The 21,415-nt window shown below is 36.5% G+C and overlaps 1 protein-coding gene across 2 annotated transcripts in view; it reads left to right on the top strand.

Moving 5' to 3' along the window:
• The window catches only part of LOC149085572 (uncharacterized), a 109,568-nt gene extending 103,013 nt beyond the window's left edge, over nt 1–6,555 (top strand). For both annotated transcript variants that reach the window (XM_089233690.1, XM_089233691.1), the window contains 4 exons: nt 1,106–1,168; nt 3,884–3,980; nt 4,082–4,162; nt 5,132–6,555. In XM_089233690.1, the coding sequence (XP_089089816.1) occupies nt 1,106–1,168; nt 3,884–3,980; nt 4,082–4,162; nt 5,132–6,336 (1,446 nt within the window). In that variant the 3' untranslated portion in view covers nt 6,337–6,555. The remainder of the gene's footprint in view (nt 1–1,105; nt 1,169–3,883; nt 3,981–4,081; nt 4,163–5,131) is intronic.
• Nucleotides 6,556–21,415: the final 14,860 nt, after the last annotated feature.

Genomic DNA, 21,415 nt, shown 5'->3' with positions numbered 1-21,415 from the left:
TTTTATTTATTTATTTATTTAAAAAAAAAAAAAGAAAATGACAGTGTGAGTGCATGATCAAAGATCTTTTCTGGCATTTCTCCATCAATGGCAGTAGAATTTTTAACGGTAGTTCTTGCATTTCAGTGCTTCTGTGCAGAGCATCGATCCAGAAAATTTTTCTCTTTTCTGCCAAACAAAAATAAAAGGAACTATTCAAAAACCGCTTTGTTCATTGTTGTTCTCACTGGCCTCGAACTTTGCGATGGTTTATATTCTTTTGCATTATTAATGAGACTTTAATGACGCATTGCGATAAACATACATATCGTGTATGTGACCGTATTTTTTATCATTTTTACGCAATAAATGCTAGAATTTCTCAACCTGAGGATTCTTGAAAGGTTTCTCACGAAGATTTAAAATCTGTTCCTAATGAAAATTTCAAACCCTAATTGTACAGTATATAAGAAATTAAACTAGCGGAAAAAGATTTACGTAAAAAGTAAATGATGCACATGTGTGTGCGTCTCTGATGCATGGGAAAAAATGTGATGCAATGAAATAATTTAGAGAAAAAATAAAAACTATTCATAATTTTTTGATATGGAAACTGAAATAATTTGGTGTTTTTCCCCTCTATTCCGTCTTTCATAGATATTACATAGAATTACAGCCCACCAAGAGAATAAGCTTTTCGTGGTACATTATTTATATCTGAAATTCTACCTACATGAATCGATTTCAGCATCTTGAATAAGATGCAAATTCATGCGTATAAAACTATATATGTCGATAAAAAAAACTGATATCTTTAATCTGTCGTTTCTAACATTATAAACGACATAAAAAAAACATTCGAAAGCAATCAAAGTAAATGGACAAATTAGCTACTAAATTGATTTTTTTACCGTGTCAAATTACTTTTCCTAGAACTGTATTTTTTTTTCAATAAATTCAATTCTGATAAATGACGATCGCTAAAGACATTGCAAATAAAACCCAGAGAGACTTTTAAAAAATACCAAAGCTATAAGACATACATAAAACAAACACATTTACTATGTCTATTAAAAAAATAATGGTAAAAAAATGCACGTGGTGTTCTTTCTTTTTTCTATTTTAGGGCTATTTAAATACTCAGACACTTGACATGGAGAAACCACAGTACAGGCACTTTGCCCTGCAGGTAAGATTATATTTTTAGATTAAAGATGAAGCTGCTAAAAAATGTAATTTAATCTCTCAATCTATGCATATAAGATAAAATGTCCTGACTGGTTCACTGATTGACTTACTGATTCATCATCGCCGAGCCAAAACGGCAGAAGGGGTCATAAGGAAATTAAAATTGTATACAGAGTGATTCAGAAAAGATGGGAAAAACTTCAAAAAAGGTGATAGTACACACCAATACAAACAATTGTCATCAAAGAATGTATGGTCTAACATGAAGCGCAAACGCGCAAGCGCGTTTCGAAACGGCCGCTCTGCAAACGTTGAAACGGCATTACTGTTGAAATTTATCGGGAGAAAAAAACACCATACATGTGTAGCCTGGAGAAGAAAAAGAAACCGTATGCTCACGGTGCCACCTTCGTCACAGTGACTAAAAGGCGCGGTCGCCAGCCCTACCAAGTTATTCCAGCGTGCAACCGTTCTAACAGTTGCAACGTACGGGATGGCGTCCGCGCCTTTTATTCACTGTGACGCAGATTTGCATACGGTTTCTTCTTCTTCCCCATGCTACATTTGCATGCATGGTGTTCTTTTTCTCCCGATAAATTTCAACAGCAATACCGTTTTAACGTTTGCGGAGCGGACGTTTCGAAACGTGCTAGCACGTTTGCGTTTCATGTTAGACCATGCATTCTCTAATGACAATTGTTTGTATTAATGTGTACTATCACCTTTTAAAGTTTTTCCCATCTTTTCTGAATCACCCTGTATAGAAAAATCATGCGAAGCCAAAACCGCTGGAGCTATATTTATGAAATTTGGTTAGTAGTTTTATTTTATGGCGTAAAGACTCACTAAGAAGGGGTATTTCGAAATTCGACCCCTAAAGTGATTATTAAGAGGCTCAAAGGTTATATGGGGAAATCATAGCTAAGCGGAAATTCGGTCAGTATTATATTTTATCATATAGAGACTCGCCAAGACGGGATTTCTGGAACCCCCAAAGGAGGTCATGAGTGATTTCAATGTTATTGGAAGAAATCATCGTCAAGCAATTTTCAGAGAAGCCGCAGGTAACAGCTAGTCTATAAAGAAGGGTTTTTTTTGAAATTCGACTCGTAAGAGGGGGTCAAAAAGGAGTTCAAAGATAACATAGAAAAATCACACCGAGCCGAAACCACTGAAGCTATATTCATGTAATTTTGTCAGTAGTTTTATTTCATGACGTAAAGAAGGTTTTTTTTTTAAATTCGACCCCTAAGGGGGTCATGGGGGTTCAATAAGAGGGGTCATATGGAGAAATCACGCCAAGTTGAAACCACTGGAGATAAATATGAAACTCTGCCAGCATTTTGGGTCACCGATTTGGGAATTCTCATTAACGAGCGACTTAGGTTTTCTGAACATTGTTCAGCGGTGGTCAAAAACGCGAATAGAATGCTTGGTCTCATTTTCAAAAAGGTCTCTTCGCGTTCTCCTAAAGTCATTCTTCCGCTTTTTCGAGGCTTAGTTCGTCCTGGACTGGAGTATGCTGTAAGGTTTTGGAGACCATACCTACAGAGGGACATAGACTTCGTTGAAGGGGTGCAGAGAAGAGCTACGCGTGTCCTTATTGGCACACAGAGCTTGAGTTATGAAGAGAGACTTCATTTTTTTGAATATGTTTACATTGGATGAACGCAGGTGTCAAGGAGATATGATCGAAGTGTTCAAAATTTTCAATGGGATGGATAGGATGGACCATGAACTTTTAGTACACCGCCAATCGACTGCTTTTACAAGGGGACACCAGTATCGATTGGTGAGGGACAATGCAAGGTTATGGTGTCGCAGGGAATTTTTCTCTAATAGGGTTGTTAATAAATGGAATAGCTTACCCCCGGAGGTAGTAAATTGTAACACAATTGACACGTTTAAAAAGAAATACGATAAACATGTTGGGGTAAATCGAGAAGCTATCCATACTTTGATTAAGACAACCATAAGTATTTTTTATGGGCATTGTATAATATTTTATCATATGTATATATTGTTTATAATTTGTGTTAATTGCATTTTTAATTGGGTTGCTGTAATTTTGAAATATATGACATCCATATTTTTATGGGCATCTTTTTATCAGCCACCTCGTTGGGCATTTTGCCTGTCGTGGCGTTGTATTTGTATTTGTATTTTTGTATTGTAGTGTAGAGACTCACTGAGAAAGGATTTTTCAAAATTCAACCCACTATGGGGGGGGGGGGAGATTCAAAGATTATATTCATCACTGAGCCGAAATCGCTGAAGTCAGAAATATGAAATTTAGTCAGTATAATATTTATGATGTAGATACCCACTAAGACGGGATTTCTGAAAATTCATCCCCCGGGGGGGGGGGGCATGAGGGGGGTTCAAATGTTATATGAGGCAATCATCACCGAGTAATTTTCAGATTAGCAAATCCACACGAGTGAAGCCGCAGGTAACAGCTACTACACACAGCTATATAATCCGTCATTCGTTTTAGTTACTTTTATTACGAGAATCTTGATACGGAATGGGTGTGCTTTACCGACTAGCGCTAAAAAATATATATTAAAATAATTCAAATTTCTCAATTAAATTTACTTTTTCCAAGTTGGAATTTTGTGATTTGTTTTATAAAAGACTGATATTTTAAAAGGATTCTTTTTCTAATTACATACCAAATTTAAATTATTTTTTCCATTTACTTCTCCCATCACAGATAGCCTTAAAATGCGCGGATTTGTGCAATCCTTGTCGACCGTGGATAATAAGTCAGAGATGGAGTTATCAAGTGTGCCAAGAATTTTATCGCCAGGGTACGTTTTGATTCATTTAAATTACCATAGCAGAGAGAACATCAAAAACCTCTCGTTTTTTTCAGAATTTGCTTTTTTTAATCTTTTTTTTTTCTTCATAGGCACATTTGAACGATATTTAAATCTACCCCTCACTCCAACTTTTGATTGCAGCCGAACAAGGGTACCAAAAATCCAGACAGGTGAGATCAATGCAGACTAGATGACTACACTTGCATTAGTATCCGTGGTATAAGAGTTCTCGACCGAATTATATACACGATAAACCTCGCTCAACCTGAATCATAAAATACATCAATTTATAGAAAATAGTTTTTAGTTCAATCCATATATAACCCATTCATTCACTATATAACGATTTTGTGTCAGTATTAAGACCAGCGTACCTTTCTAAAATTAAAATATATAGGTTTTCTCATAAAATGAAAGTGAAAACAATAAAATCATTGATTTGAATGAAGAAAAGCTGCAAAACCATACTGAAATTGTTTATGACCGTTTTAACTGGTCGAAATAGGGTTTCATTTTCTGTTCTTGCCGTTGAGGCGTTTTCACACGCTCGCATTTCATAAAGGTAATGCCTAGAGAAACGAAATATGAGCGGTCATTAACTGACGCTTGATGAGATACAATAATTCATGACTTAGTTAGATGGTGATATTTATATCGACTTGTGCTTTAGTAAACAAAGCTACAAAATGAGCTATATATGCTGCGAACGGCATTAATTATTCACTGATGTTTGATGATGTGTTAGAAAGAGCTCATGGCATATTTATGCGCGTCAAAACAGAGCTAGAGTTTCTTAACGTTGACAAACGACACATTACAGCTCTCTGCCCACACATATACTTACTCAACATATATATCAGTCAGATAAAATAAAATAAATCTATAACAACTGAATATGATCTTAGTGCCGAACATTCAATACTCAGATTCTATTTCTGAGATCTGTATACCAGAGTCTTGTGAGAAAAATTATGTGTTCTAGTTGTTTGTATATAATTTTGATGCTCTTGTTTAGATTTAATATTTAGATAATTAAATCAAAAGACAAAAATTATTCACAAAGCGTGTTTTTTTCACTCTGGCGTATTTGTTTTACATATTTTAGCCTTACATATTCAATTTTTCAACTCCTTTTTCAGATTTCTTCCAACACGTTGTCATTCCTCTGTTCGAAACTTGGGACCGATTCTTAGAAACTCGTCTTTCAAACCGACTTTTGAAAAATTTAAGACGTAACTATAGCGAGTGGCAACGTAGAATGGAAATGGTGGAAAAGCAGAAAGCTCCAAATGTCTCGCATGAAGACGTATCCAATTTAGATGCTTCTGCATGCAAACAGCCTGCCTCAGAAGAGACTGTGGTGCGGGAAAATTCAAGAGAAGTAACATTTTTGGCTTACACAACGGAAGATCTCCACCCTCTTACGACTGTCCTTTCACTATCAAACACTACAAGCACACTGCAACTGAGAAAAGCCTGTGTGATTAGTGAGAATGAAAATCAGCCAGGATTCACGACCAATCAATCACTTTCTTTGCTACCTTCAGAGTATCTTTTACCTTTAGATTTTGATAAAGTCCCTTCATCGGATTCACTCTGCGATTTATCAGAGAATTCCAAAAGTAATGCTTGTGACTTGTCTATGCCCGAATCAAGCTGTGACTCTCCAAATTCCTCTACGCCCAATGACTCGACAGGATGCAGCCGTCCTTTGATATCAGCAAAGGAAGCGGATTGTCACAATGATAGCGACGAAGTTCAGCACTGCCATTCAAGCTCACTTTTCAGTGTTCTCAAAGGAACCAGGAAACAGAAACTTCAAGCATTAGAGCCTGATAAATCATCAAAAGACTCGCTCGCTCAATTGAGCACAAAATCTTTTCGTCCAAAAAGTGACGAGAAACAATCTACTAAAGTTCCAAACTCTGGTTGCTCTAGTTTTTATAACACATGCTTTCATACTGGAAATAAGACGTCTTCAACAAAGATTTCTTTATGCTCAACGAAAAATATACAACGTTTCATAACTCCAGTGAAGATTACCGCGTCATGGTGCTGGCATATCAGGCGCAGCCTTTCAGCAGAACGTTCGCAGCTTCCGTCGCATGAGTTTGATTGCCTATTACCTAACCGCAAATGCTCAAATTCTTGTCAAACATGCAGCAAAAATACAGGCCGCCGGGGCTCAGCACCGGCACCGGTTTTCTGGAGCAGAGACAACAACGCAACACAAGCGTCGAGCTTAGGGAATCCTCTAGATGACGAAAACAAAGTTGATTCATCTGAAATTTGTGGACCAACAGTCAGAAGGTGGTCGATACCCTTGGAGCCCATATTGAGCTAGGCAACGCATCTTTCACCAATTTGAGAGTCATACGTTTTGAAATTACTAGATGTTCTTATTGATAATCACAATATAGTCGTTTACAAGCCCCAAGAAATGTCTTTTTTCGCTACGATTTCTCTCAAGATTTTAGCATGACAACATTGTTTAGAAAAGCCCAACAGTCATTTTAAATGTAAAGTGAATGTATTTTTTATTAAAATCTCTAACTAGTTTCAATATTGGTCTTCTAGTATTCTTTGAAGTATCATACTTTATATGTATACAAACACACGCACAATTCAGAGAAGCCTTAAAATAATAAGACTTTGGAGCCGTTATACCGTGGAATCGGATATAATGGGGGGGGGGGGGGGTTGCTATCATGTCCCCCTTTATTTTATAAAATTTCCTTTTTTATGCCCCGTTTTTCTGTCGTTGGGCTATATATAACATACGGGTGTAAATAATCCCCGTGTTATAACAGGGTTCCGCTGTATTAATATTTAAGCTTCTTCTGAGAAACAAAAAAAGGAAAATGTCATGATGTTCGTTCGTGAACTTTTTCACACGCACGAGCTAAAATGCACCGTACCGTACCGTTCAATAACAAAAGTAGAAATGAATATTTTTCTGTCATTGTTATTCAGAACAAAAAAAAATTCATTTTAAATTACAGTAGGACTCCGATTATTCGAGCTACCGTACAGTGGAGTAACTCCAGCTAATGCGGACATTTCAGAATTTTGGGGTTAAATGAACTCAAGCCATAAATAGAGTGGAAATTAAGTTTTACACATTTTTCAATGCCTTAAAAAAAGATCAAAAATGAAATAGTGTAAAAGTTATACGAGAAGTACTATAAAAATGCCGCTGCACATGGGTCCCTAGAATACCTGTTAGGTATTTCGGAATGTGTTTAGAGCCTTAATGTATTTACAGTTTATAATAATTCGAAGATTAGTTTTCGTTTATTTGAAAAATAGCCTCTCAATGTCTTCTGTTATCAAGAACACTCTCAAATGCTTCAGAAAGCACCACAGTGCTCATGAGCAACATGCTTAAGATGTTAGTCTGGTACCATGTTTTCTAAACTCTTTTCTCTCATCGACCCCTTCTCAGAAATAACAAAATCCTATCGTCCCCTGTTAAGCAAACTCATAAGATCCCATGTTGTATCTGTAGCTTCTACCAGCCTCTTAGTCCATTCGCTATTTAATAATTTTAACAATGAAGCATTTCCAGTCAAGTTGAAGTTGTTTGACAACGAAATCCCCCTTTTCATTTTCGTCCCTCATGTGACCAGTGGTTTGAAGTTGAAACTACCAACGCGCGTTACCTGCATTTGCTAACTTTCGAAGAGAGATTTAAAACATGTTATGGTCCCCCCCCCATTTTTTTATCTTTTAACTACACTATATATATAAACATTTTTTAAATTATGTAAATAAAATAACCAATAGTTAAAATCATTTCATTTGTTTACATTCCCGAAAATGACGATTTTCAAGCCAGTAAAAAATTGCCAACACAGCGATAAATCATCAAAATGTAGTAATTTTTCATCTTTAATATCTCGATAAATATTCCATTAAAAATATGAAGTTTTTTGAAAATAACTTCGGAGCAGGTTGTACATTTCACTAATTGGAAGTTTTATCCCACGTGGCGTGTTTAAGCTAATTTCTTTACTTTTTATGAGTATGACCCCTCAAAAAATTACATTTTAAGAAACCGCGTGTTATTTGAAAACTTTTTGTAACTGGATTTATATTTGTAAAGTCAATGGTTGTAAAGATAATCCTTTGGACAAACAATTTGAATCGCCCTGTATATATATATATATATATATATATATATATATGTATGTATGTATACGGGCAGTCGATAATAATGAGTTCTGCAGAACATCCCACACATGCGAAGAAAGCGATGGCGTAAAGACACGATCGTCTACCAACACACACCCAAAAAAAGAGAAACGGACCTTGTCAAACTTTCATTTTGTTCCATATTTTCCGCAAGTTTAAGCTGAATGGGAGACCATTAACTCAATTAGTAATCGAGATATACAATCATTAATTTCTTTATGCGGGTTAGGAACACCCGAAACTCGTTTATTTAGAGCAGGTGCATCCATTCTTTGGAACATTTATGATGTTACAAAACCATTTTGCTTTAGAGAAAGTTATGCATATTTACGTATATCGGGTGTTGTACTAGTATATTGCTTATACACGATGTGTCCGAGAGAATTAAAATTCTATGGTCCAATCTAAAATAAATGAAAAAAAAAAAAAAACTATCCGCGAATGTGTGTTCATTTTGGGCACCTTTCATGAAAAGTTCCGTGTACGAATTTTCTACGCAATCTGTATTGAGAAATGTAAGCGAACAAATCTGAGCAAATCTGATAATTGGTTAAATTAAAGTGATATTTCCATATATGAGTTTTTCCATATTCACCAAATTTACAAACTTAATTGAGAAATTCTACATAATCGTCGGTAAAAGCGATAAACTGTGAAATTTGTCAAAAACTTACCGAATGACATAATATACATAATAACAGGCGAATTATGCATAATTACCAATTTATCACATTTACCATAAATTCTATTTATATCTATAGTCCGTTTCAAGTTAACTTTGCAGTGGAGAGAAAGGTAGAGCGTGTGCTCCTTCGCCGCAAAATAAAGTTCCCGTAAATCGGAGTTTTGTGATGATCATTTATACAAAATATTTCAATTTTTTTAGTAATTTTGAAAAAAATAATGAAAAAATAAAGTTTAGAACCCATGTTTCTTCGTTTGAAATTTTTAAATTAGAAAGAAATATTGGTTACCATTATCAAAAATCTATAGCAACCACGACATTTTGGCTCGATATCCTAGAAATCTTCCATACCTTACCGAGTCCGCGCATCGATACATTGGTTAAGAGGCTTTTGTTGCCATAGCAACGAGTGATGAGGTTCCCTCGTAGCTTCCTCTTCACTGCAAAGTTAACCTGAAACGGACTATAGTACAACGTATAAGGCTCTAAATCGAGGTAGCTGATATTTCCAGACTGGTAGTGGGGCATCAGCTCTTTGTCTGGTGGCCCATTGTGCTGTTGAAATATCCCTGCTGAACCATTTTCCGAAATTTTTAATCCGATATCACTACCAGAATTTTCGCACATTTATCTCCGAAGAAATGTGTGCATCTTATCAAATAGATCATAACAACCTTACACATAACAATTACGCACAGACATGTAGCTCAATATTAGTTGAATGCGTACACATACTAATTATGATTAAAGATACTAATTTCGATTTATGTATTAAGTCAGAAAGTAGAACGAGAGAAACAGTACAAAAAAATATTTTCCTCAATAAGGAGACAGTTTCGCCTTTTGTTCGCTTAAGTGCAGTACATATCGCGACCTCCCTACCGGTTATAGTTTGCTACTAACATAGCGTGGCGGAATTACCCGGTATGAAGTCATTCCCCACCCCCCCTTCTTTTTTATGAAGTAGACCAGCGGTTCTCGACCGGTGCTCGGCTCCGCGGCCGCTCGAGGAAAGTAAAAAGAACCAGTAGATTTGAAAAATATATATATATATATATATATATTAAATAACACATAAATAAATCAATAACTTAGATGAATAAATAAAAAATAGGCCTACGGGGATTTGCCCCATAGAGATTATAGACCAAAAAGGGCTCCGCGAGTCAAAAAGGTTGAAAACCGCTGAAGTAGACTTTCCTACGATTTTCAACAGGTGCAATCTAAGGGGGATAAGAAAATGTATTCCATCGAGAAATCAACTTTACAGAATATCTGGGCTTGTCTTTGCTAGAATAAAAGGCTTTAAAGAAAACGAAATATCTCGTTAGTACCACTCAGAGGGTTAAAAAATGATTTTTTGATCACTGAGAAATATCGCGCGCACTTTTATCTTAAAATCCTGATGAACCCGTCATTATCTGTATTCTCATTATTTGTTGAAGTACATCATCAGAGCTTCACTTGCACCCCGCTAACGCGAGTTGTACCTCACAAAAAAAAACGGAAAAAAAAAACCACAACCATTTCAGATATTATTTTCTTTCTGAAACATTAAAATATCACCTTGCATAAAAAAATACATATTGGTAGCGGGAAGAAAAACTAGATTTTAAATTTATTCAACCGCATACCAAGCAGCTCCGCGTAAGCAGCCCATGTGTAGACCGACTGACACCACAAGGTTATTCATTGAAAACATAATCGGCGCTTCTCACGTCAAATTGACGCCATAGCAGCTTTGATTAGTTTTAACGCACCATTACCTGAGCACATATGCGTTGTAAATAAGGCCGGGATTACACTATAAAAGTTGGATAAAAGATCTTTTAGAAAGCTTGAAAAAACAACCAATAAGCCTATTGATTACATTCGCTTGAATGTAAACGATGCGCTTATTGGTTGCATTTTTCAAGTTTTATAAAAGGATTTTTGTGAAACCTTTATAGTGTAATCACGATCTTAGGCCGGGATTATACTGTAAAAGTTTGATAAAATCCCTTTTATAAAACTTTAAAAATCCAACCAATAAAACTCATAGGTTACATTCGAGCAAATGCAACCGATAATCTTATTGGTTGAATTTTCAAAATTTTATAAAAGAACTTTTAGAAAAATTTTACAGTGTAATACCGGCCTTGGATAAGGATGGGACAAACTCTATCTCTGTCTTTTCAGACTTCTCTCTTTATTTCTTTTATTTATTTTTTGTTCCTATCTGTATGGATGCTTGAATATTCATTGGCTGTGCATGGATATACACAGTGCCAGATTTCCCTATCGGCTAGAAAGGCTGTAGCCTAGCGTCCCGAGGTCTGCGGAGTGCCTCAAAATCTCAAACTAACTTTTCGGTGAAATTGCTCAGAGATCAAATTTTAACACATTAAAGTAGGAAGTTCAGAATTTTGTTACTTCACACTACAAATGTTGAAAATGATTTAGATACATATTAGGTCCATAAGGCCGGGACTACACTATAGAAGTATTATAAAAGTTATTTTATAAAACTTGAAAAAAACAACCAATAAGACAATTGGTTGCATTCGCTCGAATGAAATCGATACGGATGTAATCCAGTTTCCTGAACACTTTTTCTAAAACAGCGGTGAAGAGCTTACATTTGTATGAATTACCATGTATCATTTTTTCAACACAAAAAAACATTGAGAATTTGTCGTTGGCAAAGGACAGTTGGAGTTGGACATATAACGGGTCCCATTACTTGCAATAGCCTAGGGCCCCATCAAACCTAAATCCAGCCTGCTGGATAATACAGTCGTATCGTACAAGGCTAGTTCCCACGCGCTCTTATAGAGAAAAATTCCCTCCTTATAGTAAGCTATCAGATACTAACAAAGTACGAAAAACTGGGTACTAAAGAGGAGATGGACAAAGTTCGGAAAGAAAATTTTGTAATTTTCTTTCCAAACTTCACCCATTTTCGCTTGTTATTCAGTCTTTCGTACTTTAGGAGAGTGACATCGCGCGGTTTTTCTCTATTTCAAATAATTGTTTTTTTAACTAAGGAAAGTGCAATCGAAAATGCAAAATTCAAAGAGAACTGACATTTAAATGAAAAGATTTTCTGAACAGTATGATAAAAAAAGATTACAAAAACCAAGAAATTACCTATAACCTCTTTAAACTGTGAGAACCAAAACTGGCTATGAAAAAAAAAATTTTGATCGATTCGTGTTTTTTTGTATGTCAAAATGCCCTTTAAAAATAAAAATAAATTGATTAATTAATCAATTTTGGTCGATATCTTTATTAGGACCATTTGAGTTAGGTACATATATGTGTACCTCAGAGCGTAACTTGGAAAAAGAATCATTATAAAACCATTTAAAACCGTTAAAAATGAAGGTACATATATCGCACACCAGCAAGAATAACTCATAACTCAAAAAATCTAAAATTGCAGAATAACAAAAAAATGAACTTCACTTTTCCAACGCAGAAGGCTGTCTACTGGAACGAAATTTTTGCTCCTCAGTGGCCAGTTTTGTGGCTATAGGAATGTCAATATTACTGACTTGTGGAGAAAAAAATTGTTGTTTTGAATATGGAATTAACTCAAATTCGTAAATTTTTGAGTTACGTTATTCTTGTTGGTGTGCGATATGTGTGCCTCTGGGGAGAAGAGGCTAATGTTCTAGGAATCATCGGAAATGTTATTAAACATTGTGGTTAAACACTGATGTAATAAGTATCAGTTATAACGAATTTTTTCCATTCCAGTGAACCTGCAATACCAAAGTAGTGTTGAAAATATCGCTTATAACGAGTCGCCATGGTTATGACTGAAATTTTTGGCAAGAATGGAATTTTTTTAAAGGATTATGTTCCAAACAATCAGAAATTCTCTTTTAGAAACAAAGTCGGAATGTGAAGAACTACTGTACTATTCCGAGAAAGTATGAGTGCCCTCTATAGCTAGACGGCAATCTCTAGCTATATACAGTGCTGGTTCTGTTCATTACTGTAACTGTTCGAATAAAGAGGTGTGTATCGGCATAACTACAGTCTCGTTTATGTCAGCGTCGTTCAGTCTTTGTGAACCGAAGAACCATTAACGTGTCTGTAACAGTTCGACGGACAACTTACAGTAGTGGGTCTTAAACTTTCACCATCCACGGCTCCTAGTCCAGAATAATTTAATAGAGAATCAATTCAAAGCACACTAAACAGACACACACCAATATCGACAGCTTGTCTCTGACATAGATTGACTCCTAAGAGAAGTGACATAAACTTTGAGAACTACTGACTAACAGTAAGTATATGGGTCTAATATTTTATTCAAACCTATATGAATATCGTAATATTTATGATGCAAGTGAATAATTTTCATTTAAATTACATTTTCAAGTCCGTCTGAGGATCGCCCAAGTGGCGTGGTGGTAAAATTCTCGTCTACCACCGTGATAGGTGCCGTCAGGTTCAAACCGGGGGTAGAATATAGATAACAAGATATTTTCCCTAGCGAACACCTTCATTTCCAACCCAACTCGTTAACTGCAGTATAGCGATATGGTCGGAGTTTGTGTGTGGTGAAGTAGTTTTTCTAAAGACCACCTCTATAGTCCCCGGTCTGGTTGAGAAACGCTGCTTCAAGTGGATTCTTAACATCAAAATCGTGTATCAGTTATATCGGATGTTGTGAACGTTCACGTGTGAGTTCGTTATATCTAGGCTCAACTGTATACCAGCGGTGGCCAACAGCTGGCCCATGAGGTGATTTTGTGCTGCCTGCGACGAGGTAAAATTCCTGTGTATTAAATTGATTTTCTTATTAATTTATTGATATTAATAATTGATTTTCCTATTATTTAAGCCATCATTTTCCACACCAGCTCTGATCGACAGACTATTTGCATTCATTATTTCTAATGACGATAGTAGTTAGCCACACACATATTCTCATCACACTGCTTTTTCGTACACACGTATTGCTCTTAAAGTTTGTATGGTCATTTTTACCCCATTTTTTTCCGCTACCTCGTTGGGCAAGTTGTCTTTTTGTGGCTTGATTGTAGCTCTATTTGTAGCTGAATGTATATTAGGTGTTCTGCTCAGTGACGAAACTTTTTTCGAAGTGAATGCCAACTCACAATGACACCTCGAAATTACAACTGACTAGGCTAGGCAGTAAGTAGCTCTTTGGAATTATTAGGATCTAACTATTCGTAGACCCTAATAATTCCAAAGAGCAAAAATGTGTCACATGAGGTGGTCGGGTTCATATTGTGCCGTTGAACAAGAGATTCCACACCCAGACACAATGATTTTTTGTCGAAAATAAAGAAGCAGTCATCTCTAAATTTCAACATAGCAGGTTGGTGACATTCCACGTTGAAGCAGACAAACTTTCTGAAACAACACCAAAATACCGGTATTCCTGCTCCAAGAAAGTAAGTTAAATACTAATAAGAATACATGTAGGCCTATCGCGAATCTGGTTCCGTGTAATCTCATGGACATACAGGAGCACAAGATAATGATGCGTGTGTGCATCCTATCACATCTACAGGTAGTCTGCCTAGTCCATGCGAAGCTAATCCATTTTATCTTAGCAACATCACGAGTTTACCCATTCCGGATGGTCAATACTATTTGGCACGCTTTCCATCCCAATAATAAAACTCCTCTCGAAATCTACCGGTGTGTTAATCAATTCCTTGAGCGTCTATTCGACCCATGCAGCCCCACCAGTTGCCAAATCAGGAGTAAGGGATAAAAATAATTGCAGACAAATGTAAAAAAATTGTCTTGACTGTACAATTCAAACTATGGATGTAATTAAACGGACTAATTTGCGAAAGAAACAGTAATTTTTGATGCATTGCATCTATATATATAGATAGATAGAACCACTCACACACACACACAACCCCGGACTGATGCAAAGCACTTTACTTCCATTACCGCAAAAGAGGCAGAGTTGCGTCGGAAGATTTATAGTGATGGCTCCCCTTGCCCCGTGTTCGCAAGTATCGAATCACTCGCGTCGTTCTCCCCATGAAGATAGCCATCAACTCGATGCAACTTACCAGTCATTTGACTGAAATGTATATCTGAACCCAATGACTAGGGAGAAAAATTGCACGTGCGCCCAGTGGCACATAAGGGCCGGAGACTGCAGCCTGGCATTTCGAAAGAAGTGTGGAAAAGACTTGTGGGAAAGTAAGAAGAAGAAGTTGGCATGTTGAAGTGGGAGAGATTTGAGAATGGTCTAAATACACAATGTATACAGAATATATATACAGTGCCTCCGCTGTGACGGGAATAATCAAACAGAGGCTCCGTTGACAGTGCTGGGCATTCACATTTGAATTACTCACACATATTATTTACATTATAAAAATTTCCCTTTTTTATACTATTGAGAATGCACACAAACATTACTATGAAGGTAATACATATTAGAAACAAATATCACCATGAGCTCATACAAATATTCAAGATTACAAAATTATTATTATTATTATTATTATTATACTACGAAAGTTCGACGGGAATAATCAAACACAGCCTCCGTTCACAGTGCTGGGCGGCAGCGATCACATTTGAATTACTCACGTGTATTTACATAATATATTATACGTTATTTCCATAATATAAATTTCCCTTTTTATAAATTGGTGATGTACATAAACATTACTGTGTACAACGCATATCGGGAACAAATGTCATTATGAGCTCATACAAATATTCAAGGTTACAAAATTATTATCATACTATGAAAGTGTATATACAAAAACATTTGTTTATTCTTCCGATTGTTTACGTCAGGGTAGGGGAGTGTGTCGTCTTTATGATAGGGTGTGTGGGAATACTAATTCTTTACTTTCCAAAATAGCTCACTCATACACAACATGTCCTTGATTCCCAATCATAAATTATACAGTGTGTATTTCTTAAGTATTATGGTATAGGAGCCTAAGTGCGCCCCTTTAGTTTGAATCTGCATCTGTTTCAGATTCTACTTCCGAATCACTAGGAATGTTCACTACTTCCAGTTATCAAAGTAGTTTCTTTATTATTCATCAGATAGATCAAGACTTGCAGTTTTCTCGTTACAGATCTCTTTGTAAAATAATTTTCCATTTCCATAAGATCTCCCGTCCCTTTGGTGGTGCTTCTAAATGGTATCCCTTTGTGTACTCACACTGTGTTACATAGTGTATCACGCTCCCCGAATGGCCGCATCTACACGTGCTGGTCTGGTTAATTTTGAACCTTTGCATGTATTCACCGAATGGACCGTGTTCTGTGAGCAGTGCCGTCTTAACGCATGGGCCCACCCGGGCACAGCCCGGGGCCTCAGAAAAATAAGAAGTGGTTGAATTTTTCGGGAATTTGCCAGGTAGGGCCTCAGAAAAATCACTTGGCCCGGGGGCCCATTATGCTCTTAAGACGGCCCTGTCTGTGAGTAACATTACTATTTCTCTCGGCATCACTTCTTTCATTTTACCCACTTTTGGAATTACGTCAAAGACCTTTCTTCCAGTTGTGCATATTTGCTAGTGGTGTTGCCATTTCTCTGACACTTCTTGCGAGAACAGATTTTTAATGTAGGATGCCGGTAATTTCATTAGGCGGTTTTCATATTGATGTTTTGTAGCGTCTTTTGCGAATTTATATATCCGCCATTTCATTCCCCTCAATGCCTACATGAGCTTTCACTCAATGCATTGTAATCTTCCTCTTGTCCATTAGTAATAAATGAATAAATAAATATATATATATATTTGTGTCCACCATAAGTAATAGGGTGAAAAACGGGCAAAAATTAGTCATTTTTAGAATTTTACAAATACAACGCCACAACAGGCAAATTGCCCAACGAGGTGGCTGACTTAAGAACATCATGGATTCCCCGAGCCATTTTTTGGAGGCCACCTACTACTGCTACACCACACATGCGGAACCCCTAACGAATCGGTACATGCGGGAATGTACGTGTAGTGAAACCTGACGTGAAGTTTTTTGTTTCTCTGTAATGCTTGTTATGTGTAGTGCTGCCATCACCCACCAGTTTTTCTAACTATGAGTGAAGTGTTATGATTGAATGATTTATCGTTGTAGGACTGTTGCTCTCTGTGGCGAGACTCTTTCACGGGGAGATCGGCTCGCATTTGCGCCTTGAAGTTGGGAACCACAGAAAACCAACTTCAGCCGACCACCACTGTGGGGTTCGAACCCGGATCCTCGCATCGCGAGTCCGTCACTATAACCACTCGACCACCACAGCGGCAAAAATATCATTATCTGCCTCCGAATATATTCTCTCGAGTCCATCGTCTTATCCATTAGGCCACAGTCATCATATTACCCTGATATATATATATTAACTGAGAACCAGAAAAACAATGGATATGTATCAGTTTATGAAAAAGTGAAGCCCAGGGTAAAATTCTAAAAATGACTAATTTTTGCCCGTTTTTCACCCTATTACTTATGGTGGACACAAATCTGTGCGTTTTCTGGGTAATTTTGCTAGTGCGGCTTATACACCGAAGTTTGTTCCTGGTGCGACCCGCGACGCTGCAAATGACCATTATGTTGGCCCTTGAACAATCAGAAGTTGGCCACCCCTGGTATATAGGGAATGGACCGACCGCTAAAATTCACGTTTTTGGTTTTTTTAAATATACAGTATTTTAGAAACTTATGTTTGAGATACTTCAGTGTCTTCATTCCAAACATTTTTTCCCCATTTCAATTATTTCATATTAATGATAGAAAAGAAATCTATGACAATTGTCCCTTTTTTTTTTGATAAGTTGATTCTGCCAAAATACTGAACTCAGAGATTTTTCAAATTTAAAAATTACAAGAAAAAAAACTTCACAGAATATGCAATTTCTGTAAGATTATATAAAATTTTCATCTTGTAGACAAAAATGAAAATTTGGTCAAAAATTTCCTTTGAATCTTGTTTCTGTTCATAACGTTTATTTTCTGATTTACCTTCTCCAATCACGTAAAACTTGAATTCTTTCCTCCTAGTTGAAAGTCTAGTTTCCACAAGACCAATAAATATAAATTATACTTTATTACTGTGTTTGTTTTAATGTTCCATGTCAAGAAATAGAAAATTTAATCATTCGGAATTTCGTGATTTTTTTTAGTTCATTCTAGGAGCGGAAGGGTGTCTCCCCCCCCCCCTCAAGTGCCTGGGAATAAAAATAATATGCTACAATAATAGTTCTGTCTAAAGCCACCCTTACCATACGCGGGGCACTTCCAAAGCCTCCTAGATACTGTATTATTATACTATCTAGGAGGCTTTGGCAGTTCGCGGCGATGGTCTTAACGGGTATCCAACAACAACAGAGCTTCTAATCAAACGAGGCTCTCAAATTATTGAAAGCTTTCCACTATTTCTGAAATGATTTCTTTCTCAAATTCTGAAATGATTTCTTTCTCAAATTCTGAAATGATCTCTTTCTCAAATTCTGAAATGATCTCTTTCTCAAATTCTGAAATGATCTCTTTCTCAAATTCTGAAATGATCTCTTTCTCGAATTCTAGAATTATTTTTCGCATTAATTTTCAAATATTTCTTTCATAAATATATTAATTAAGTGCTATGATATCGGGTTTGGTAAAAGTAAGGCGTCATGTTCTCCGTGTGAGCGTCCCAACCGCGGAATACATATCTTTTTATTTTATCATAATTATTGGTTTTATGAGATAATTGCTTTTTTATAATGGGTTGCTGTGTTTTAGATATATTTAACATCCATATTTATTATGGACTTCTCTTTTCCGCCACCTTGTTGGGCATGTTGCCTGTTATGACCTAGTATTAATTCCAAATTTTAATTAGTTCTGGAATTATTTCTTCATCAATTAGTTCTTTCATCAATTTAAAATTTTCATCAATCCTGAATTTTCATTAGTTTTAATGCTCATTTCTACTATTGTGTATAAACTACACATTGAAGCGGGACCCTCTTGAGCGCGGGGTCTGTGAGGCAGCACCTGACACACACCCTCAAAGGCTGCTCTGGCAATACCTTAGAAGATACTCTAGAAGGTATTGGCTCTGGTCAGGTACCGGCGTCAGGCACGATGTGACGAAGCGATAGCCTAGGGCGTCACCTCGTGATTACATGGGGCGGCATTTTTTATGACAGATTATGACGGTGTTTTCAGTCTCGAAAATTTTTACACATCGAAATAATTTTGAAGGGAAATTGCGAGTGGATAAATAAGCGCAGGTAATTACAATACTTTTCGGTGTTTAAAGGTGATCCAATGGATAATTCATCTCAACACACCTCCTTTCTTGCAATTCCAAAAAGTGATACCTATCTCTAGAGAAGCTGGTTTGTGAAAAAAATTAGGTTCCTTCTCTTTTTTTGTTAAGGATCTTCCCACTCTTTATCACCATTTTTCCAATTGACTTTCCTTCCTTTAGTCGAATCCCGCAGCCCTAGTTTGGATTTCTTGTTCATCTTCCGACCGGGAGCCCGATCAGATATGATTCTCATCAATTCCCATCAGATGTGAAGGGGAGCTGACAGGGCTCTAGTCCTGGGGCCCGGGACAGTTCTCATCATGTTTTGCTTTTTCACGCTATAAATTAACTACAGAAGGGACCGTGAAAAGTCTAACCGAGGGGCCCGCTCCAGGATGTGGGGGCAATGGATGTGATTCTATTTTTGTTTTTTTACACTGCAGATTCATATTATGGGGAGGGGGGCGTGTAGAGTTTGAATTGAGACCCACCAAGCCTTTGTGCCCTTTAGCTTAGCTTAGAGCCCTACTGCGGGATGTGGGGCCATGGGTTTCCGTGCCGTGCCCGGTTGAACTCATGGTTGGTATTCACGAAGTTGGAGCCCTGTCAGCCTATAGAGAGACATATTAACGAATCTAGAGCTTTGATTATAATCATCAACAGAAGAAAAGCAATGGCACAAGAATTCTGACGTATGGCTTTAACTGAAATAATCATGATGCTAATCATTGAATCATAAGGTGTTCATCTGAGTTTTCGGTGAATATCTCCTGAGTATGAAATCAAGCATCTATCTTCAATAGTTTAAGTGAGCACTATCACCCCTAAAAAGGTAGGACTAGCAAGGTTCTAGCACGGGGGCTCCCGAGACAAACCTCATTCTTTTTTGTTTGTTTTTACACTATAAATTCACTATAGAAGAGGCCCCACAAAAAACTTTAGTCTTGGGGATGGGCCAGCTCCAGGATGGTGAGAGGAATAATGAGTACCGAGATGCTCGCAGTAAAAAGAAAAAATGTTATTCTTACATGAAATGTTCCCTTTAACTTTTTTTTCAGATAGGGGGCACATTGTCTTTTATTTCACATGTACAGACCTGTTTCTTTGTTCACAGAATTTCGATATCTGTGCGAAATGAGAAAATAACGTGCTGCCTTATACAATATAAGAAATTTTTTTCTGCGCAGCAAAAAAACTCTGTGTACATGGAAGCCTTCTCGGACTCTAAAGCCCTGTTCACATAAGAAATAATTTCAAGAATTTTCACCAATGACTGCTCTCCATTTCCTTCCTTAGGAAGGAAAAAAGTCGTCAAGTGGGTGGGTGCTAGCACTCCCAATACTATCGCAATATTTGCACATGTGAACTGGGCTTAAACGTCCATATTTTGTAAACTTATTCACCATGAAAAACTTATTGTCCATAACCAATAAAACGGGTAAAAATAAAATTTCATCAGCGAAAATATGCCTTCTAGAAAATATTGAAAACAATTAGCTGTACAGTATTACAGTATTACATATGAGAAGAACATCAATGAAGTAGAATTCCTTCCGTCACCTATCAAATAAAACTGTTACAATTCTTTGATTGAAGTTGGCAACTGGATTTTTATTAATGTGCCACGTGAAAAAAAGCAATATGATATGATTTTAGCTAATATTTTATAAGAAATAATATTAGTAAAATTATCAAGTTTGCCTCGAAATTTTAACATGTGTTATTTGTGTGTGGCAAATTAGCATTAGTAAAACTCGCAAAGTGTAGCCATCCTTGGATTTCACATTGTTTTCAATTCAAATCACAAAAAGCCTTGGAAGATTGCACTTTGTGAGTTTTACCAACATCTTTTTACCATACACAAATAACAACTGTTGAAATTTCTAGGCAAACCTTGTAATTCAACTAATATTATTGCTTATATACTATTAACTAAGATATCATATTGTTTTTTTCCGATACATTAATCAAAATCCGGTCACTAATTTTAAACGAAAAATTGTAACAGTTATATTTGATAGGTGGTGGAAGGGATGCTAGTTCATTGAGGTTTTTCACATGTAATATAGGGTGATTCTAAATTCATGGAACAAACAAACAAAAGATCGACCTCTAGAGGGGCACATTGGTTTTGGGGAAGCACGCCGAATTTCTCCCAGAGAAATTTGAGCTACTGACCTTCAAAAAGCATTTTAAATTAACAGAAACGAATAAATATAACACACAGTATAAAGGTATTTTCTTCCAATATTTTAATTTTTACTAAAATATTTGAAAATATTTTCAATTTTG

The sequence above is a fragment of the Pholcus phalangioides genome, unplaced genomic scaffold (assembly GCF_987345545.1).
Source record: "Pholcus phalangioides strain wild (caught in Gottingen) unplaced genomic scaffold, Ppha-v1.0 ptg000007l_1, whole genome shotgun sequence".
Taxonomy (NCBI): Eukaryota; Metazoa; Arthropoda; class Arachnida; order Araneae; family Pholcidae; genus Pholcus; species Pholcus phalangioides.
This window is presented reverse-complemented; position numbering and strand designations above follow the sequence as displayed.